The following is a 23,813-nucleotide window of genomic DNA, read 5'->3' on the forward strand; positions in this document are numbered from 1 at the left end:
ACAAGTCTAAAAATGTGTCCGCTGCTTGCATGCTGGCTGTTCCTGACCTAGCAGATGGCTGGAGTATGCCCATTTTAGTTTTAAGCAAACTAAATTTTAAGGTAGATTTGTTTTTCTTTTAAAGACTAAAATTACTAGCTATGGCTTTCATGTCTCCTCCCAGCAGCGCTGATATCTAAGTTTAAGCAAAACCATGCTGAGAACTTTCAGTCTCCCTCAATAGTAACAGTTGTAAACTCCCAATTTAGTTCCTTTCAGAAGGAAAATGACAAGAATTCCAGCTGAGGCCAACACAGCTGTGAGAAGCAGCTATCAATAGCAACAATCATCCGCTTCCCATTGAACAAATACTGACAGAGATTTAAAACAAAAATATAAGCAAAGCTCTCACTATTCTGTATAGCCCACAAGAGATGTGGGAATTCCCTTAAACAGCAACTCTCACAGGGATCAACAAATCCAAAATGCTGCCAAGAAGTGGCCCATCCTGCCTTCTCCCAAGTCCCTGGAAGGGTGATGAGTCTGAACCTGTCTTTACTTTTTAACTTTTTTTGTCTTCATTTTCAGAAGTGGAGAGGGGTAGTGGTAGGAGATGTTCTTTATAAAAGTTAACACCACAGGTGATGGCCAGACTGCAAGCTGGCACCGAAACGGACACCCAAGCCAAGTTGTAGAAATCCATCCATCGGCCAGCAGAGGGAGGTTCATGCTCAATGCCGCCTTACCTTTCAGTGCTTCCCTCAAGATAAACTGGACACTCCTATCAAGTAATTGAACAACAGAACTTTAGAAACTGACACTTTTTCAAAGGATCTAAAGATATTCCAGCTGAGTTATACATAAAAATTAGAGACACTAAATTACTAGGAAAATACCACCAATATAAGATCTCTGAAATTAATCATATGTTGATATGTCTAAATCTCTGAAACTAGTTATTTGAAAATTATTTTTACTGTTTGGAGTGGTTTTTCTCCTTTGTTTTATTTTCACTAAAGCTTTTATTTTCAGTTTTCTTCACTGGATTAAATCTGAAGGGAAGTAAGCGTCCTAAACCAATGTAAGAGAGCCAGTTTATATGAGTGAGATTAAATAATAAAGACAGAGTTTGGTTCAAGTGGCCTCAAGAAAACTGCACTTAAGACAGAGGCCCACAGGCAGCTGAGCAGTCCTAACAGACCAGTCCTCACATGTCACACTCTGCCTCACCCAGGGTTTCTCAACCCCAGCGCTGCTGACATTTGCACTCAGTAATTCTTGTTGTTGGGGGCTGTTCTGCCTTATGCAGAAAAGAATTAACATAGCAGGCCTGAGTGCTGTCCTTCGAAAGGCTTGCTTACAAGATGGTCTTTCAGTGTCATCTGGAACTTAGATTTGGAGAGGGTTCCCATCATCCCTGGAACTGATAAGAGTGGCTCACTGTGTCCAAACTGTTTGCACAGATAAACATGGTTTATGCTGAACATACACTTTCCTTCCAGGAAAGCATGGAAGTCTGGCACGTGCCAGGCAGAGAGAGCCTATGCAGTCAGCTCCTAAGAAAGGCCCTGGGTGCTAAGTCTCTGACGAGCTCCCTTGGTTGACAACAGCATTTCACAAGTGTTGTCACAGCTCGCTGTTAAGAGAACTGAGTACATCCAGTGCACTCCACTGGAAGAAAGCACTTGGAAGCTTGTGCCTGGTTTCCCCAGATTCACCCCATGTGCCTTCTACCTCTCCTGACTGTGCTTTGCCTTCTTCTGCAGTAATAAGTCACAGACATTAGAACAATTATAAGCTGAGTCACGTAGCCCTCCTGGCAAATCATAGTAACTGGAAGTGGTCTTCAGGACCCTGTAACACACATCCGCACAGTCATGACAATCAAAAATGTCTATATATATTGCCAAATGTCCGCTGAGGGACAAAATCCCTCCCTTTCTTCCGAAGACAGCCACCAATCTAGCCCACTATGGGCCTTCAATAAAGGTTTGAGTTGAAGTGAACTGAACTAAACTGAATTGAATTAAATAATTTTCAGAACAAATTTAGGAGTAAAAAAAAGAGAAAAAGAAATGAATACAAACTTTTAAATCACACAACTGATTTAAGTTTAAGTAAATGCTCACAGAAGCAGCAAACAGAGAAGTAACTCTTTTCTCCACTTACAGTTATTTCTATCTCATGCTACATAAATATGCCAAATTAAGACCATAGGCACATAACAGAAACTTGTACTGCCCCAAAGGGTACCAGCTGGACCTATATAGATCATCCTTTCTCAATTTATGAAAATCTCACCTCAAAATAGGGCACTGAATTATATCAGTTCCTTCTGTCCATGAATTCACTATGAGAATTATTTGCGTATTTCCATTTCGATGACAATCAAAAAAATTAGTATGGGAATAGTTTTGCTCATACTTAATGATGAATACTGCTAAAAAATATTCAACGTCCAAGTTTGTATTTAGTGGGCTAATGAGATGAGAGGAACGCTTAAAATGTAAATCATATAAAGCAGTATCGTAAAATGCAGATAAAATCTAGGCTGTGGGTATACATTATGTTCACTGTAAAATTTTTTAAACTTTGCTATCTGTTTGGAAATTTTCATAACAAAATGTTGGGAAAAATATGAATCATGCATCCGCACCATATGAGGATAAATGGTGTCACAATATGCTACATAAAGGGAAACTTCTAATGGTTCAAATAGAAAACATGGTTTAAAAAAAAAAACTACATTATCACCCAACATACAACAGTATAGGCACATCAAACCCAACAAACCTGTAATTAAGTCCATATTCACCTTAAAGATGTAATCCCGCTGGGCACGGTGGCTCACGCCTGTAATCCCAACACTTTGGGAGGCCAAGGCGGGTGGATCACGAGGTCAAGAGATCGAGACCATCCTGGTCAACATGGTGAAACCCCGTCTCTACTAAAAATACAAAAAATTAGCTGGGCATGGTGGCGCACGCCTGTAGTCCCAGCTACTCGGGAGGCTGAAGCAGGAGAATTGCTTGAACCCAGGAGGCGGAGGTTGCGGTGAGCCGAGATCGCGCCATTGCACTCCAGCCTGGGTAACAAGAGTGAAACTCCGTCTCAAAAAAAAAAAAAAAGATGTAATCCTGTTTCAAAGAAACAGCATCAGCTATCATACTAAATTATGTCAATCTGAACTGAATGTTACTAGTTTTGTAGATGTGCTTGTATTTAATTTGTAAATTTGTTTCAGTTTTGTAGTTGTATAAGCACAAAGAGTTTAGATTGGTTTTTATTTATATTTACTTATAACAAAAATAATTAAAATGCAAGGGACCTTGAATAGTCAGAAAAACTCTGAAAAAGAACACAGCCTGAGCAATATCACAAGACCCCATCTCTACAAAAAATTAGCAAGGCATGATGGCATGTGCCTGTAGTCCTAGCTACTTGGGAAGCTGTGGCAGGAGGATTGCCTGAGCCTAGGGGTTCAAGGCTACAGTGAGCTATGATCCCACCAATTTGATCCAGCACTCCAGGTTGACAGATCGAGACCTTGTCTCTTAAAAAAAAAAAAAAAAAGAAGAAGAACAAAGTTGGAGAACTCACATTTATTTCAAAACTTAATACAAAGCTACAATAACCAAGACAATGTGGTACTGGCATAATAATAGACATATAGACCAACAGATTAGAATTGAGAATACAAACATAAATCCATGTATCTATGGCCAGTTGACTTTTATCAAAGGTACCAAGACCATTCAATGGAAGAAGACTAGTTTTCAACAAGTGCTGTTGAGGCAACTAGACATACACAAGCAAAAAAATGAAGTTGGACCCCCACCTTATACCACATACAAAAATTAACTCAAAATGAACCACAAACCTAAATGTAAGAGCAAAAACTGCAAAACTCTCAGAAGAAAACATAAGGGTAAATCTTCATGCCTTAGATTAGGCAATGGTTTCTTTAAAATGACACCAAAGGAGAGAGATCCAAGATGGCTGATCACTAGCAGCTCGGGCTCCTAGCTCCCAGTGAAAGCGCAGAGATCGAGAGGACGCCACACTTTCAGACGAATATTTGTTGCTCACGGACCAGGAGATTCCCAGCAGAGAAGCCCCACGTGTCGCCAGGGCGACTCTTGTGGCCGGCGCGGCGGTTTTGCTGGTGCCTTAGCGTGCCAGTTTTTGGTGCAGAGTCCGGATATTCCCGGGCAGAAAAGCACCATCAATCTTAACACCGCGGTTTTGGCTGGCGCAGTGGACTGCTCAGATTTTGGCGCTGGGAATTAACAAGTTGGACGTCTGCTCAGAGACCTAGTTAGAAAGTCGGTAATTACAAAGACAACAGACAGATAAATATATAATGAAGGGAAGAAATCAGCGTAAAAAGGCAGAGAATAATCAAAATCAGAATGCCTCTCCCTCTACAGGGGATCGCAATTCCTCATCAGTAACGGAACAAGGCTTAATAGATTACGAGTGTGTTCCAATAACAGAAGCAGGCTTCAAAACGTGGGTGATAAGCAACTTCTGTGAATTAAAAGAACTTGTTCTAACCCAATGCAAAGAAACTAAGAACCTTGAAAAAAGGTTTGACGAAATGTTAACGAGAATGGACAATTTAGAGAGGAATATAAGTGAATTGATGGAGCTGAAAAACACAACACGAGAACTTCGCGAAGCATGCTCAAGTTTAAACAGTCGAATTGATCAAGTAGAAGAAAGGACATCAGAAGTCGAGAACCAGCTCAGTGAAATGAAACGAGAAGACAAGATTGGAGAAAAAAGGATGAAAAGGAATGAGCAAAGTCTCCAGGAAATATGGGACTATGTGAAAAGACCTAATTTACGTTGAATTGGTGTACCTGAATGTGACGAAGAGAATGAATCCAAGTTGGAAAAGACTCTTCAGGATATCATTCAGGAAAATTTTCCCAACCTGGCAAGGCAGGGTAATATTCAACTCCAGGTAATACAGAGAACACCACAAAGATATTTCAAGAAGACTAACCCCAAGGCACATAATTGCCAGATTTATTAGGGTTGAAATGAAGGAGAAAATACTAAGGGCAGCCAGAGAGAAAGGTCAGGTTACCCATAAAGGGAAACCTATCAGACTTACAGCAGATCTCTCAGCAGAAACCCTACAAGCCAGAAAAGAGTGGGGACCAATATTTAACATCCTTAAAGAAAAGAACTTGCAACCCAGAATTTCCTATCCAGCCAAACTAAGCTTTATAATCAAAGGAAAAATTAAATCCTTTGCGAACAAACAAGTACTTAGCGAGTTCACCACCACCAGGCCTGCTTTACAAGAGCTTCTGAAAGAAGCACTATACATATAAAGGAACAACCAATATCAGCCTTTCCAAAAATATATCAAAAAGAAAAGAACATTAACACAACGAAAAATTTACACTAACTAATAGGCAAAACAGCCAGCTAGCATCAAATGCTAGTATTAAAGTTATATATATTCTAATTGGATAAAAAGCCAAAACCCTTGTAATCCCAGCACTTTGGGAGGCCGAGGCGGGTGGATCACGAGGTCAAGAGATCGAGACCATCCTGGTCAACATGGTGAAACCCCGTCTCTACTAATACAAAAAATTAGCTGGGCACGGTGGCGCGTGCCTGTAATCCCAGCTACTCAGGAGGCTGAGGCAGGAGAATTGCCTGAACCCAGGAGGCGGAGGTTGCGGTGAGCCGAGATCGCGCCATTGCACTCCAGCCTGGGTATCAAGAGCGAAACTCCGTCTCAAAAAAAAAAAAAAAAAAAAAAAAAGCCAAAACCCATTGCTATGCTGCATCCAGACCCATCTCACATGCAACGATACACAAAGACTCAAAACAAAGAGAAGAAGGAAGATTTATCAACCAAACAGAGAGTAAAAATAAACAAATAAACAAAAAGCAGGAGATGCAATTCTTGCCTCTGATAAAGTAGACTTTAAAGTAACAAAGAACAAAATTGGCAAAGAAGGACATTACGTAATGGCAAAAGGATCAATGTAACAAGAAGAGCTAACGATTTTATAGATCAACGAGACAGAAAATTAACAAGGACATCCAGGACTTGAACTCAGACCTGGAACAAGTAAACTTAATAAACATTTATAGAACTCTCCACTTCAAATACATAAAACATACATTACCACCTCACACCTATTCCATAAGTGACTACATAATTGGAAGTAAATCACTCCTCAGTAATCGCATAGCATTTCATAGGTTTAAATGAAATATTGGTTGGCTGCTCGTTTGTTATTTTCTTCCCTTATTCCTTCCTGTTTACATCAAGTATAATTATTGGTATAAAAGAGGTTTTCAATACCCATTACTAAACTGCATTCTAGCCTGGGCAAGAAAGCAATACTCCCATTCTCTCTCTCTCTCTTTCTCTTCCTTTTTCCTCCTCTTCTTTATTCTTTTTCTTTCTTTCTTTCAAAAAAAAAAAAAAAGACACCAAAACTACAAATAACCAAAGGAAAAACAGATAAATTGACTTCATCAAAACGAGGAACTTTTGTGCATCAAAGGATACTATCAAGAAAGTGAGGCCAGGCACGGTGGCTCACAGCACTTTGGGAGGCCAAGGCGGATGGATCACCTGAATTTGGGAGTTCGAGACCAGCCTGACTAACATGGAGAAACCCCATCTCTACTAAAAGTACAAAATTAGCCGGGCATGGTGGTGAATGCCTGTAATCCTAGCTACTCAGGAGGCTGAGGCAGGAGAATCACTTGAACCCAGGAGACAGAGGTTTCAGTGAGCCAAGATCATGCCATTGCATTCCAGCCTGGGCAACAAGAGTAAAAGTCCATCTCAAAAAAAATGAAAGTGAAAAGCAATATATAGAATGGGAGAAAGTATTTGCAAATCATATATCTGATGAGGGTCTAACATCTGGAATAGATAAATAATTCTTATAGCTTTACAATTAAAAAAAATTCAATTTTAAAATGGGCAAATGATCTGAATAGACACTTCTCCAAAGAAGTTATATAAATGGCTAATAAGCACATGAAAAGATACTCAAAATTATTAGTCATTGGGGAAATGCAAACCAAAACCACAATGAGATGCGGCTTCACATCCACTAGGATGGCTAGAATAAAAAACACAGGCAATAACAAGGGCTAGTGAGGATATGGGGACATCGAAACCCTCATACATGGCTGGTGGGAATGTAAAATGGTGCAGCCCCTTTGGAAAACAGTTTGGCAGCTCCTCAAAAAGTTAAACACAGAGCTACCGTATGACCCAGCAGTTCTGCTTCTAGGTCAAGAGAACTGAAACTAGTTTTACACAAAAACTTGAATACAAATGTTCATAGCAGCATTACTCGTAAGAGCTAAAAGGTGGAAATAATCCAAATTTCCATCAACTGATAAAGAGATGAACAAAATGTGGTATATTCATATAATGAAATATTCAGCCAAAAAAGAAATACTGACTCCATGCTACAACATGAATAAAACTTGGAAACATTGTGCTAAGTGAAAGAAGACAGGTACAAAAGACCAGTTATAGTATATTCATAGGAAATAGACAAAATAGGCAAATCCATAGAAACAAAAAGCAGATTATAAAGATTCTTGCTGGTGACAGAGGTAAGGACTGACTGCTATTGGATATTAGGTTTATTTGTGGAGTGATGAAAATGCTCTAGAAGTAGGTAGCAGTGCTGATGATAGTTACATAATTTTGTGAATATACTAAAAACCACTAAATTGTACACATTAAAAGAGTAAATTTTATGGTATATAAATTAATCTCAATTTTTAAAATAAAATAAGTCAACCCTGAGAGTCCACTACGGGAGAAAAATCCAGGAAGATGGCCTAAGCAGCGAGTTCATAACCATTCAGTCTTGCTTTGCAGTTGCCTAAGGGTAGAGGCAAAAATGTCTCAAGCTCACCTGGGCTTTACACATCGTCTACATAACAAAATTTGCTAAACGAATGGCTAATGTAAGTTTCAAAATTTGGTCCCAGGCCACAGGGTAGAACACACACAGGAGAGAGATGTCTTCTCCTGAGAAAAGTTCTCTTACTTTTCAGAGTCCACAATGTTTCTAAGGGGAAGTCTGAGATACTTAAAGAATGCTTCTAATGTTCTCCAAGCAAACTATTTCCATGAGACCCATTTCTGAAAACAAATATGACATTTTTAGTGTCACAATTTATAAATTGGTCATCTCTGCTTCTGAGCTTTTCCACATAAGTAAACGATGCTTTTATGTTTGTTTAAAGCTCATTGAGATTCTCACCAGGAAATAGCACAATTTTTACATAGACTACAGAACAAAAAGGTTACATCTACGCTCCACATCCATGCTGACAGCCCTTTTCATTTACTCCCTCACATATTAAAATATGAGCTAAGAAATGCCAGACACTGAAGATACAGCAGTTAAAAAAATATCTGGATGCAGTGGCATGGGCTTACAGTCCTGCTACTTGGGAGGCTGAGGCAGGAGGATGGCTTGAGCCCAAGAGTTTGAATCTAGCCTGGGCAACATAGCAAGACTCCATCATTTAAAACAACAAAACAAAACAAAAAGCAAAAACAAAAACCTAACCTCAGCTTCTCTGCATTTACAAAATCCAAAATCCAAACAAGACAGGTTTTCAGCAAGTCATCACGATGGGCATCATGTGTGTCATCCTAGAAGATGTGCAGGCTGCTGTCGGTGCATAAAGCAGAGGAGCCAGTGCAGGAGCCACGAAAGTACCCCTTCCACCCCACCCCAGTAGGTGGTTTCAAGCTGAAACTTAACAAGGCTCTCTAGCATCTGACCACTATCTCCATCTCTAGCTTTGTGTCTGAGAACTTTTTGCTTCTTTCAGTTCCTAGAACAAGCTGTGCTCTCTCAGGTTTTGTACAAGTAGGATGTTACTGATCAAGACGAGGAACAATATCTACAGACAGTGGAGAGTGTGTCTGCCACCCAGAAAAACCGACAGGGCACAACTTGTTTTAGGAACTGAAAGAAGCAAAAAATTCTCAGACACAAAGCTAGAGATGCAAATAATGGTCAGATGATAGAGAGCCTTGAAAGATATTTTAGGGACTGTGGGCTAAGGCCCAATGTGAATCTTACCCTAAGGGTAATGTGAAGCCAGGGAGCAGACTTAAGAGTAGCAAGACCAGAGCCAGGGAAACCAAATAGGAAGCTGTTTTGCAATCCAATGGAGAGATGACAGGAACCTAGCCTAGGGTAGGGGTGGAGCAGTCGGGGAGCAGACAGACCTAGGAAGTATTTAGGATGTAGAATCAATAGGACTTCCTACGGGAAACAAAGGAGAGAAAGGAGTTAAGGACACCACACAGATTTCTGGTTTAGAAAACTTGGTAGTCAGTACTGTGAGTTTACAGAGAGAGAGAAAACTGCAGGATGAATGAGACTGGTGTGAAGGTGGGAAAATGAGTGCCTCAAGGACTCTGGCCTGTAACTGATGTTTTGGTTGCTGTGACACCCACTCCGCTAAATCTCATCAGCATCTCAGATTCAGTAAAGGCACACCTGGCTGGGATGAATGTACCTTACCCTGGTCCTTTCTCTGGAAGATCCACCTCAGCCGACAGTGGACTATAGACAGGAATGCTGACATCGTAGCCTTGCCGGTAAGTCCACGTAGAAAAGCCGCCACCAGCCAACAGGGCCCTGAGAGCAAAGGATGTTGTTAAATGATGAGAAAGAAAGGACTTTATTCTGACATGCACTGTGGAGAGGAATAGGAATTACTGAGTATTATCAAAACCAGCTAATGTTTACTGAGTCATTTTTCTATAAAGACATGGTGTTAAATGCCTTACACACACATCTCCTGGCCATCAGCTGCATTCTTTCCTTGAATCACCAGCCTTCTCCCAGGGTGCTAAATAGCCTTTCCTTACTTGCCAGTTTTTAAAACATATCACAGCCCAGAGAACACCTTATGGACAGCCTCCCTGCTACCTCCTTCATATCCCATCCACCTATCCCTAGTCATACTTTATAATTCAACACATTTACAATAACAGGAATAACAGTTCTGCAGGGGAAGACTGGCTGGGGCAGTCACTTACCAACCACTGACTGGAATCTCAGAAGACAATGGGCCTGGTGAGCAGTGGTGGCCAGAAAGTATCATATCTCACGTCGCTTATACCCCAGCCTCTCTCCAATCCCTGCCCCAAGTGGTTCTTTCCACCGTCATCCCAGAGCTACGTGTCAATCATGTAGCCTCCACCAGCTCGCACTGTCTCTTACAGCTACTCAGTCTTACTAACCCAATTCCCTCTACAGGAAGTAGAAGCTAGAATTAAACCCTCAGTGCTTCTCTTGCAATTTGCTTGTACCAGCCTTTACTCTCCTTAATTAGAAAACAGTGACCACATTGTTTTAACTGCATCCAGCAAGTAGTACAATGACACTTCATCAGAGAAAGGAAGCAGGTGTGTATCACACCAACTTTTACTGTGATTCTGTCCCAGGACCCCAAACTCATCAAAATCACTTTCTAGGGCAGAGCTTTGCCAGTTGCACACACTGCAAAGTCTGAGCCAAGATGTCTGAATGGAGAAACCACATTTTTTGCAATATTGATTGCTACCAATCCCCTCCCTGCCCTGATGACAACCTACATTCCCTTCTAACATGACCAGTTTAGGTTCAAAGATTTTCAAACCACCCCTGGAAATCCCACTCTGTTTGTTTAAGCTTTATGAAACCAAGAACTGGTGAGTGAGGTAATGTGCAGGCTAAAAACTTCTCCAGCTGCCAGTCTACTCTGTAAAATGTAATGACTATCCTTAGTACCAACATACGGTCTTATTTTTCTTGATTAGCATGCAGCACTGAATCCAACCAACATGAATTTGGGCGGGTTCCATGACCATGATGGCAAGCAGACTCTATGGGCCCCATGGCCTATGTGCAGAGAAGCAGACATGGATGCAATATTCAGCCACTAGGCAGTCCAGGTAAGCCAGAGTCGTGGGTGATTAGGCTGTTAAACTCACAGCCCCAGAGGAGAACGGGTTGTGTATGTGGAGAGAAAGGAAGCAGCTGTCTATCACATCAACCTTTACTATAATTCTGTCCCTGGGGCCCCAAACTTGTTATTCTGTCCGAGCAGGGTTAAGGTGCACGTTCCACACTGGCAGTAGGAAAACAGCAATCGGAAGCATGCCTTACACTGAAGATCATAAACGTGCAATCTCCGTTTGTCATCTCAAAAAGAGCCACCACTGCAATTAGTCAAACTGGCCTCATGCCAGCCATGCTACTGACAAGACTTTAACTTCAAGGCACTGTATCTTCTTCTGCCAAGGTCTCCATTACATTCTAATGGAGAAAATAGTGTAAGAATCCCTTGCTTTACGGAACACATGTTTTACATTGACTGAAAAGTGAATTTCTCAACAGCGCATTCTGTTTTCCCATTATGTATCCCAAAATCAGAGATCAGTTCCAAAGCTGCAAGAGACTGAAGAGAAAACCTGCAGCTAAAGAAGTATTAATATGACGATATGACTCAGCTCAAGCCAAGTATTATATCACTGGAGGTGTTCTCCAGCATTTTTAGCACTTCACAGGGCTGCCTGATTCTAGGATGCCTCCTTTGACACTGAGCCTTCCTCCCCACGGCCTCATACTCTCCACCTTCCCTAATCCAGTGTTCTGCATATTTTCTCACAGTTCTTCTCCTGCTATCTAAGTATTCACAATGCCTAAACACAGTAAGGCTGCAAGTTTATCTTTTGCTTTCCTTTAAACCATGCAGGGAATAAGACCTGCTAATACTTCAAATATAAAGTTTCAGGCTTTGCATAAAACAAAACCCAAATAAGCTGATTGATTCTATCGGTCATCCTTATTTGTTCACTGACTCAAACAAACTGTAAAACAATATTTGTGAGACAGGTAAATACAAGCAAAGGCTAGCTATGTAGTGACCATGTGGTGATATTGAAAAATTACTATTAATTTTCTCAGGTATAATAGTATTATAGTTAGTTACATTTTTTTAAAAGGCTGCATCATGGAGAGATTCACACAAAAATATTTACAGATGTAATGATCTAATGTCTGGGATTTGTTTCTGGACAATCTAGTGGAGGTGGAGGTGGATGAGAGTAAGGATGAAACAAGACGGGCTGCAAGCTAATGATTATCAAAGCTGGACAGAGGATATGTGGGGTTCACTGTACTAGTCTCTCTTCTTTATACAGGTGTGAAATTTTCCATAACAAGTTTAAGTAAATAAATACACACCCACAGAAAAGTAGAAATGTGAGAGAGATTTGCAAAGAAAGGATAATAAAAATCCAAGGTAGTAAGAGTATTACAGAACAGATCTGAGAACATTAACATCAGTGAAGTCATTAAACATGTAGAAGCCATTAAATATGTCCCATTTAAGTTAAAATAAGATGGGTTTGTAGGTGTGCTTGTGTCTAAATCCACAGGAAAAAAAACTAGAAGATATATCATATTTTAACAATAAGTATCTTTCAGTAAGGAAGTGAAAACAGAGGAGCAAATCGAAGTAGATTTTTACATTTTACTCTTTACACACTTGCACGCTATTCAACCCTTGTACAAAGTATATATGTATCATGTATATGGATTTTTTTTTAATTGAAAGAGAAACAAAAACATTTAAGCAGCATTAAAAAACATATTCACTGATCGGACATTCCCCTTCAGTCCAGGTCCTTGTATTATATTTCCTTGAGTAAAATAATTTTTAAGTAATTACACCTATGACTTTGAACTTAAGGAGATCTTAAAGCAGTCTAATCTAGCCCATCTGTTTTCTAATTTCCAAACAATCTGACATGCAGCTCCTGTAAAAATCACTCTGAATTCACGGTTCTTGCCTCCTTTGAATCCAGGAACAAGGAAGAAGGATAAGAAAAATTAACAAACAAATCTACTATTTCTTACCCCAACCAGAAGGCCACCTAAGTTTCAAAATGAAATTTCCCACAACTAAAGATAAAAAAGGACTAGATGGTGATTCATTACCTGCTATAGGATTGGCTATAATCCCTTACAAAAATACATGCACAGGGAAAACTATTTAACCTTCCCAATCCTAACACCTAAACACTAGCATGTATTCACACTTTCTCCTGTCTACTTGACACCTTCCTGCAGAGGAATAAAACTGCATTTAACATGTGCACTTGATAAAAATAAAATCCAACTCCCATGCGAATGCATATACCAAAATGTCAGCAAAAAAGGAAATGCCCCAAACAGAAAGAAGCCCTCTGAAAAGAAATCCAGAACAGGAGGTGGAGACTCTGCATTCCTAACAGCTCTTTTCCTTCCCTTCTCTGTTCTCCAAAGTATTTCACTTCCCCAGAACAACCAAATCCACAAAACAGTAGCCCACTCAGGAACAAGCACACCTTCTCTGGGGCTGACAGCCAAATAATGGGATTGCCCTGTGTTCAGCCGCTTTCTACAGCATTTGTGCACCCTGACTGCCCTCTATCGTCCAAAATGGTCTCTACACCAACATTGAGGGGTGGTTCTGGGGTGTTTGTCTCTTTTAGTTATAATTGTATTTCCAGACAGAAATTCAAAACTGACTTTAGATAATCACTTAAAGCAAAGAAGGCTTAGATTTAATCTTCTGGGGAAAAGGAGTCTAAGTGTCGATTTTCATAAATGATAATGTTAGCCTCTAACAAGTTGAGAACTAGCCTCAGGCTGTTCTCAGGCTAATACCTCAGGCTGTTACCTTTTCAGTAACAATGATTTTAAGAGTTAAACACCAACTGTAATAAGACTGGTGATAAACAAGTTTAGGTGAACTCTTAACAATCCTGTCCCTTGAGTATTGCCCAGGACCTTTATAGTGGGCCCCAACTTTCTGCTTTCCTCAAATCCTTGAACCAAGCACTAAGGGAGGTCCCTTAAGTAGCACCTCATGCCAGAGCTTTCCAAGAAAGCTCACACCAAAATGTTTCAGTCTGTGGATGAAAGGGTAGATAAATACAGTGAGTGAACTCAAAGTCACTCTCATGCAGTCATGGCCACTCCACAGCACATCTGCCTATTTGGAAGGTTTTTCTAGAAGGAAGGAAAGGTAAGGGGGCAAGTAATGAAGGAAGGCAGGCAGGCAGGGAGGGAGGGACAGACAGAAAGAACTCTACTGACGGAAACAACAGAAGGTAAATGAGAATCAGCATGCCCCCACTGCCCACTGCCCTCTATATCTCAGGCTTTGGGTACCACTTTCACGTATCGACGCTGCCTTTTCTCAATAAGCTATGCATCTACTTGTGGCAAACGCTCCTGAATTCAGAGAGAACTAGCACAAGCCAGTCACACCTTCAGGGGCTGGATGTGTTACACGCAGAAGTGCACAACCCAGAGCAGGAAAACAGTTTTAGAGGCTATGCCAGGACATAAGCCCTAACTGGTTTTCTACAAAAGATTAAGCACTTCTAAATCTTCATGAGGAAAATACCTAGGTTAATTTTCTAGTTTAATACACAATTCTGATTACAAAGTATGCAGTAGATTTAGGAATATAATTTCACATGAACAAAAGGATCTTGCATTTACTTAATCCTCAGAAACCCATCATGACGACAGCCCCAAATATGCCTCCTACCTGTCTCTGGGGACATCCAGGGCTGTGTTATAATCTGGAGGACCTCCAGGCAACATGTTGAACAACAGGTGATTTGTACCTCGATCCCACCTGTCAAGAAATTTAAAATGTAGGAGAATTCACGTGTCAACTATGAAGAGACAAGAGTCAGTTACTGGATAATGAGCAGCAAGGACCCCCATGCCCAAATAGGGCCACTTCTCAGGTATACAAAGTAAACTCCTAGAAATCCCAACAGTACATCAGACACAAGTGTGGCTCCGTGACAGAAAAAACAGATGGACATGTACTTCAAGCTTGTCCCATACAGAACTGCTTCTAATAATGAAAAGTTGAAAACTACACAAATGTTAACCATTTGGTTAAAGAAACAAAAAAATAGGTTGGGCGTGGTGACTCACGCCTGTAACCCCAGCACTCTGGGAGGCCAAGGCGGGCAGATCACCTGAGGCTGGGAGTTCAAGATCAGCCTGACCAACATGGAGGAACCCTGTCTCTACGAAAAACACAAAATTAGCCGGGCATGGTAGTGCATCCCTGTAATCCCAGCTACTCGGGAGGCTGAGGCAGGAGACTCGCTTGAACGCAGGAGGCAGAGGTTGCAGTGAGCCAAGATCGCACTATTGCACTCCAGCCTGGGCAAGAAGAGCAAAACTCCATCTCAAAAAAAAAAAAAAGAAAAGAAACAAAAAATAAATTAGAGAAGCCTGGCTAAATATATGGTAGAACATCTGCAAAATGGAATACTATGCAACCCTTAAAGTTATATAGTAAAAGAACATAAAATCATGTCGTAATTTGGAAATATATTCATGACATATTAAGGCAAAAAAGCAAAAGAGCATGTACTGTGATCCCATTTGGGACAAAACTTTATATACATATACACATGTGTATGTACATTTTTAATAACATCAAAATATTACTAATGTTTCTATCTTAGAGACAGGATTTCAGAATGAATCTTAGATTCTTCTTTTTGCTTCCTGTATTTTCAGACTTCTTACAGTGAATGTGTATTATGTAAGTGCTAAGAGGAGTGGGGAGCATATTTAGATTTAAAAGGAAGAACACAGGAAGAAGAGCCACCCTTAGTTTGGAAACTCTAAGAAGCTGGGAACCCACAGCGGTAGTGCTGGAGACAGCAGACTACTCTTCACAGGCACACAGGCAGATGCTGCCACAGGCCTCACACTGCAAGTCAGTCCCTCAAACACACCCTGTCCTGCAAGAAGACAGCATCGGGAAGCCGACTCAAGAGCAGAAGCATTCCCATCCTTCCCTTCCCTTTAGTTTCCCGAGGGCCATTCAAGAATCTCTTGGGCACTGGGCTGTATGAGTGTGAGATACCTAGAGAGCTGGGCCAAGGCTTGCGCTGTCTCCTTGATGCGGAGTGTGTTTTGGTTAAGCACATCGATGGAGGGCACAAACAGGCAGGCCCGGTTGATGTCATCAGTGTAGTAGTCACTGTCTGAGATGGCTGTGAGCAGTTCATTATACTCCCGGGAGATGGTGTTGCTGACAGGGACGCCGAAGTCATCCACGTACTTTTTCAGAGCATAGATATACACCTTGATTTTGTTCTTTGGGTTGAAGCCACAGCGGTAGACATCAAAACACGTGTGCATTCTGCAACTGAGATCCCCCCGCTCTGGGATGGGACTGTCGGCCGGCAGCCTGACCACCGGCACATCACGGACGCTACGCTTCTCTACATTCCAGTCATTGGAGGACTCGATAGAATGGGGCCAGAACTGAAACATGCCGGTGGCAATGAGGCCCAGGAGGACAATGGAGAAGAGGGTGATGTAGTAGATTCGGTGCTTGGTCTTCATTCTTGGGATGAGGGCAGGACCCCGGATATTATACTTGACCGACGCACACATAATGACACAGACAGCCTCTTCCTCACACTCCTGGTCACCAGGGAGAGAAGTATGAAAAATCAAGTATTTAGGATGGCAAATGAAACACTTGAAAAGACTATTCAACTTTTTTTTTTTGAGGCAGGGTCTCACTCTGTCACTCAGGGTGGAATGCAGTGGTGCAATCTCAGCTCACTGCAACCTCCACCCACCCACCCCAGGCTCAAGTGATCCTCCCACGTTAGCCTCTCGAGTAGCTGCGACCACCAGGCCCAGCTAATTTTTTGTATTTTTAGTAGAGAAGGGGTCTCACCATGTTGCCCAGTGTGGTCTTGAACTCCTGCGCTCAAGCCATCGGCCTGCCTCAGCCTCCTAACATGCCGGGGTTACAGGCATAAGCCGCTGCGCCCAGCCTCAACTTTTAATGAACCTGTTTCTTTCCCTTAAGTGGTGTGGTGAAATAACAAAAAGGGATTTTGGACACTTCTTATAAACATATAGAAATATATATCTGAATATATGAATATATATAGTACATAATTTATTTAATATTTAATACTTCATATATTTACTATAAATATCAATACATAATATAAAATAAAACTATACCCTATCAATATACATTCACTTAAAGCAGAAGCTGGCAAATGTGGGACTCTGGGAAGGAGGGCTCTGACCAAGGCAGAGAAATCAAAAGTGGAATAGCTAAAGACAGTTATTTTGTCTTATTTCAAAACACTTGCTTAACATAGAATAATGATTAACTGGACAAACTGATGATTCATAATTCTAAAATCTGTTTTTGGCTGGGTGCGGTGGCTCATGCCTATAATTCCAGCACCTTGGGAGGCCGAGGAGGGTGGATCACCTGAGGTCAGGAGTTTGAGACCAGCCTAGCCAACATGGCAAAACCCCATCTCTACTAAAAATACAAAAATTAATGAGGTGTGGTGGCATGCACCTGTAATCCCAGCTACTCGGGAGGCTGAGGCAGGACAATTGCTTGAACCCAGGAGGTGGAGGTTGCAGTAAGCTGAGATTATGCCACTGCACTCCAGTCCGGGTGACACAGTGAGACTCCATGTCAAAAAAAAAAATCTGTTTTCATTCACTTATTCATTCAAACCATTACTGAGCTCCCATCATGTACTGTGAAGGAAACAAAGATGAAAGCAAAGACCCTACTCTAATGAGGGGGAGAACACAAAACCATAAAAAAAGAATGTAAAAACAGCACTAGGAAAATATCGATAAAGTACAAACATATCAATAAGAAAAAAATTAATCTTTCATCTTCAAATAAAATATACAGTGATGATTTGTAATGAAGGTGATGGTTGTATTTAGATGAATGGAAGAAATAAAGAAAGGAATGGGGCAGGAGAGATGGAGGGAGGAAGAGAAAGAGAGAGAGAGAGAGAAGGGAGACAGGGAGGAAAAGGGCCAGTGTGGCAGATTCATTCACAAAGACAAACACCAACAATTCTTTCCATCCCTGAATTTGCATGGTACTTCTCCAAACAAAATGTAGAATCCATGTCCCCTCCCCATGAATCCAGGCTAGCTTTACGATTTGCTTTGACCAAGAAAAGGTGGCTGAAGTGATGTTTTGGGATTTTTGAGCACAGGACTTGAGAGGCCCTATAGAGTCTGCCTTTGCACTCTTGAAATAAAGTTTCACAAGACAACATGTAAGCTGTGTACTGTGAGTATACAGTATTATCCACAGAACATGCAAAGAACCAGTCATTTTTCTATTCTGTTATTCTATGGCTTTTGAAAAAATTCTAGCCATAACCTCCTAGATCAATTATACTACCCAATAATGGATCTCCCATAGTTTAAAAAATACTGTTTCCATATATAACAAAACTGAGGTTAAGGGAACAAAAATTGTATTCACACATGAGCTTTACAAATTTTTATGAGTTGCAGATTAACTATAAAAAAGATATATCACAACAAAATGAAACCAAAGATAACAAGAAAATAATAAATAAAAGCACAGAAATTAATTAAAAAACAAAACTAGAAAGGGTCAACAAGGTTAAAAGTTGTTTTTTTAAAAACAGACTAATAAAATTCTGGTAAGATTAATCAAGAATTCAAGGAAAAAAAGGTGCAAATAAATACCCGAAAAGGGGAACACAACTCTAAATGCTGCATATATTTAAAAGATAAGATGATATCAATGAACTTATGCCAGTAAATTTGAAAACTCAGATAACATGGAAAAAATTATTTTAAAATATACTTATCAAAAGTATCTCATGGAGAAACAGCAACTCTGAGTAGTTCTATAACATTGAAGAAACCAAACGAAAAGTTTAAAAATCTTCCTATAAAGAAAATTCCAGGCCCACAAATTTTTCCAAGTTCTACCAAATATTCAAGAAATGATAATTCCAATTTTCCACAAATTATTCCAGAGTTCAGAAAAAAAGAGGAAACGCTCCAAAGCTCCTTTTAGGAGGCTAGCATAGGCTTCATACAAAACCTTAGAACAGTGGTGCTTAAAGTACACTTCAGGCACCCCGGGTCCTTTCAAAGGGTTATACTAGTTTAATACTGACGTTTGCTTTTTTCACTTCCATTTTCCAGAGGCTACATGACTTTTGACACCGCAACAGACTGAATGTAGAAGCAGATATGATAATCCAACTGTGTTCTGTTAAGTTTTTCCAAAAGTGATAAAAGATACCAATTCACCGTCTCAAGTTGCTAAACTGAGCAGAATATATATACAAAGAAAATGCTACCTAGATGTATCAAACCCAAACTGCTAAAAAGAAAGTTAAAGAAGAATATTAAAAGCAACCAAAGGGGAGAAAAATCTATTCAAGGTAGATCTTAAAACTAAACATAAAAGGAAAAAGTATAAAATATTTAGAACACAATAGAGAATATCAATGACATCTGGCAGAGAATGATTTCCAAAACAAAATACGAAAAGCACCAACCATCAAGAATTTTCCATCGAAAACACAATAAGGAAGGAAAAAGACAAGCTGCAAGCCTGAAGAATATATTTGCAGCTCATATAACCAATAAGGACTTGCAACCAGAATAAACAACTGGATGAAGCAATAAGAAAAAAAAACAAACAAAAAGAAAACAAAACAGAAAACCAGAGAAAACACACTTAAACAGGAATTTCACAGAAAAGGAAAAAAGAGCACTTAAACATATAAAAAGATGTTTAGTCTCATTAAAGGTCATGGAAAGTAAAACCACAATGAGATTCATACCCAATAGCATAGGCAAATGTAAGGGTCAAACACCACCCAGTATTGTTGGAGGAGACATGGAACCACAGGAACTGACTCCAGAGTCCCAAGTGGCCTCAGCAGAAGCTCTGGAAGGAAGAGGGAGCTGACACCCACTATGTTAGAGTCTTAAACATCACATTTTACTTGCTACCTGTCATAGTTTGAGTCCCCTCACACACACCACCCCCTCCCTCCAAAAAAGACAGAGACAAAGACAGGAGTGCAAATAGTCTACTCACTTGGGAGGTGATCTCAGAAAGCCACAGTGAGGGAGCAAGGAGACATGCCACAGGGCAAAGCCAATAGTGTGTTCTTAGGCTGGTTACTGCAGTGTGCCACAGGGGCTCCTAAGGCTACCAGGGGCCCTCTGAAGGCTCATTTAGACTACAGCTGATCCCTAAGCAGGATGGGAGGCTACAGCATTTATCTGCAACACCTGGCCACTATTGATTGAGGGTTGCCTGGTACTGGTATCAGCTCGGACCCTATACCCAACAGCCCTATAAAGGTCTACATATTATATTTTCTTCGCTGAACATCTAGTCTGATAACAATCTGCAGTTCCCTTGAGGAAGGATGGGAGAATGTCCATCTATACGTGCAGGAATGTTGCAAGATCTTTCCCGAAACAGATCCAGCCTCTCCTTGAAATTGAATTTAAATTCATGGGATATGAGTCCAAGAAGTGGCTCATATCTGAAAACAAGGTGAGAGATAGTGAGTTTTCCATTGTAGCAGCTGACATCAATCTTCTACTTGCTAGCTCTTAATTTTTTCTGTTTTACTGATTATACAGGTCAAGCAGCACCATGGCCAGCTGCCATCTTAGAAACATCATGCTTTATTCACCTCATAGTGGGTCAAGATTCCCCAGCTGGGAGTCCAGCCTTGCTGCTCATTCTGGGCACTATGTCTACTTTGTCTCTGATGGTTAACTGCCACCATCTGGCCTCCGCTACTTCAGAATCCTATCATCCTCATTGATACTTGGGAACCCAGTTCGATAGTAACATCTTCTAAGGTCAATCTTGTCCTACAGAGAACAGCCAACACTGAGCTCAAAAATGCAGGTCCCCTCACTGAGCATTCCATATTAGCAGAGTGAAAGGAACAGGCCCTTCCAGGAACATAGGCAGGAGGTGCAGGTGATTCCTTCCTCAACACTCTGCCAAGATAGTTCTGATGCCTCCACCTCATTTACTGCAGTCCAAAGTATCTTGACTTTCATTAGCACCATGACGTTTTAGGCCAGATAACTCTTTTTTGTGGGGAGCTCTTCCGTACATTAGAGGTGGTTGAATAGCATCCCTATTCAGAAGCCAGAAGCAACCCCCAGCTGCAACAACCAAAAACATACCCACACATTGCCAAATATCCCTTGGGGAGGCAAAATCAGCCCTGGTTGCAAACCACTGGTATGGGTCACTGTTGTGTTCAAGCTTCAAGGAGCCTGCCCAGCCTCATACAAGACTGGCTCCAGCTGTCTGGCTAGGTCACCAAATCCTGAATCATGAGAGAATGCTTCCCTGTCAACAGGTTCTCTCTCTGCAGCTTTATATTCCACCACTACCACCTTCTTTGGTCTAACACCCTAAGATTCTCCCCACCCCACCCCCACCGTGTTTTCCCAGTTTCTGTTGATCCCTATGAGCCAGGTCCTGTAACTCCTTGAGAAACTGTCCTTTCCTGCTCAGGCAATGCTGAGATCTGAGGGGAGGGGTAGGCAGATCTCGAGGAGGACAAGGATCATACGGTGAGGCATCTGCCTCAAGTGAGAGCTCTGCACAGTGTCCAAGCAAGGAGAGACTGCTGTCCTCTGCATCAGAGAGGTACATACCTCTACTGGCCCAGGAGATCTAAGAAAATCTGGGAATTCAAAGTTCTCATTGCCTCCACCCAGATATCTCCATCTAGGTCTCAGGGTCTCACATCTTGCTACCATCGCCCTGACTTTGAAGAGGCAACCTGTCAAGGCTGTGCATTCAGCTTCCTTTGCAGTTCTGCCGCAAGTATAATTAAATTCTGGGCCTGACCTTCAACAGAAGCCTAACCTCCAGCTGCAGGAGATGCGACCACAGAGCCTTCTGTCTTTCACAGTGTACCCTGAGTTGATCTCTGGCTGATCTGGGCGTGGCATTCTCTTACTTCAAGGTTTCTAAGGAAGATAACAAGAGCCAGTCAACTGCATTATCCTTATCATTACCACTGTCCATACACTGCTCAAGTGTTAGAGCTACCGTACCAGCCAATGCTTTTCCTTCCACGAGTCCCATCCAGACCCACTGTCGGTGACAGTGTTACTACAACTGTGATCTTAGAAAGTACCAGGGGTTACCAACACCTCACTTAATTAATACTAGTAGCAAAGGGGTCCTTGGTACCAACTGAAGGTGATTCCAGTTTCACAATTCTATCTCACAGCCTGCTTTCTAGAGCCACTTCTAGTACCAACTGTCTTGGTCTGTGCTCTGCCAAACTAAGAGAGAACAACTTGAGTGCAAGTAGCTTGCAGAAGGTGAATCCCAAAAGCCAGAGCGAGGAAGTCAAGAGAGGAATCAGAAGGGTGCACACTTGAGCTGGTTACCAGACTGAGCCAGGCCACAGCGCCCAGTCCTTCTAGGATCTCTCTGGAGAAGCACAGAGAACATACCTCAGAGCTGTCCCTTTGGAGGATGGGAAGCCACATCATTCAACCACCAAAGCCCACCCCATAATGGCTGAGGGACACCTCCAGACATGTAAACTCCTCCACGCTTGTGAAGTGTGTTGACACAAGCTAAGTGAACTCCCACACATCTGTATCAAACTCTGAGGAATAAAAGCCGAGAGATATGGCAAACATTTGAGGTGGAATAAACAATAAAAGAAATGAGAGGGGAAGGATGAGAAATGAAAGGGGAAATGCCCCTTACTAAGCAGTGCTTTAGAGAGAGAGGATCTTCTTTGTAAGCGCCCACATCACCTTTTATACACTTCATTCTAGCACTTGCCACATTTTATGAATTAGTTATGTGTAAGTCTATCTCTTCTACTGATTGTGATTTTTCCTGTAATCAGTTATTCATCTCTGCTCAGTATTCCTAGCACCTAATACCAAATCTGGAACATATATTTAAGCCAGACACAGTGGCACACATCTGTAATCCCAGAACTTTGGGAGGCTGAAGCAGAAGGATCACTTGAGTCTAGCAATTTGAGACCAGCCTGGACAACATAGCGAGACCCTGTCTCTACTAAAAAATACAAAAAATTAGCCAAGTGTAGTGGTGCACAAATATACTCCCAGCTACTCAGGAGGGTGAGGTAGGAGGGTTTCTTGAACCTGGGACGTTGAGGCTGCAGTGAGCCACAACTGCATCACTGCCCTCAAGCCCAAGTGATAATGGAGACCCTGTCTCCAAGGAAAAAAAAGAAAACACAATATATTTAATATAAACATAAACATTTGTTGAATGAACAAATGTCTCTATCCTTCCCAGCTCCATAGGTACATACAGTTTAGCATCTAAGTTTTGAGTTATTATATATGATGACCTCTGATTAGTATCTTTCCTAAATAGGAAGGAATTTCCAAAGGAGGAGGGGGAATGACGAGATATTTCCACAGACTGAATTTTCTGTACCCATCCCTAAACACCCTCCCCTCCCACCACACAAACATATCCAAAGAGCACCATTACTTTCACCACCCCTGCCTTTATAAACCTGTGCTACACTGGACCCCTTCTGTAAAACTGCCAGCCTAGACTGAAGTCACAGTGCTCCTGACTCAGGACACTCCAACCTTACCCTGTAACACACAGAACCCAACAGTTTTCACATGCTGAAACACAAAGAGATGGAATATCTCCAACCCATCATCCAAGGAAACAAGTCATAATCTTTCTGTCCAATGAGACTGCTCCCTGCCACCAAGAAGTTAAAAGCCCTGGAAGACGGCAGACTGAAAGGAATCTTCTACTAACGAATGTTTATTCCATACAATACCATAACCTGAATCAAAACAAGAATTTCAGCCCTACAAACTTTATTGCCTTGAAACACATCAGACCTGCCCCTGCAAAACACTGGAATC

The 23,813-nt window shown here is 41.3% G+C and overlaps 1 protein-coding gene across 3 annotated transcripts in view; it reads right to left on the reverse strand.

The window, feature by feature from the left end:
- Positions 1-23,813, reverse strand: part of LOC105717305 (exostosin-2) — a 189,504-nt gene that overhangs the window by 132,352 nt on the left and 33,339 nt on the right. For all 3 annotated transcript variants that reach the window (XM_064365005.1, XM_012452407.2, XM_012452408.3), the window contains 3 exons: positions 15,955-16,520; positions 14,605-14,694; positions 9,534-9,650 (listed from right to left, as the gene is read on the reverse strand). In XM_064365005.1, coding sequence (XP_064221075.1) covers positions 9,534-9,650; positions 14,605-14,694; positions 15,955-16,520 — 773 coding nt within the window. The remainder of the gene's footprint in view (positions 1-9,533; positions 9,651-14,604; positions 14,695-15,954; positions 16,521-23,813) is intronic.

The sequence above is a fragment of the Aotus nancymaae genome, unplaced genomic scaffold (assembly GCF_030222135.1).
Source record: "Aotus nancymaae isolate 86718 unplaced genomic scaffold, 86718_ANA_hifiasm-v0.15.2.pri h1tg000059l, whole genome shotgun sequence".
Classification (NCBI taxonomy): domain Eukaryota; kingdom Metazoa; phylum Chordata; class Mammalia; order Primates; family Aotidae; genus Aotus; species Aotus nancymaae.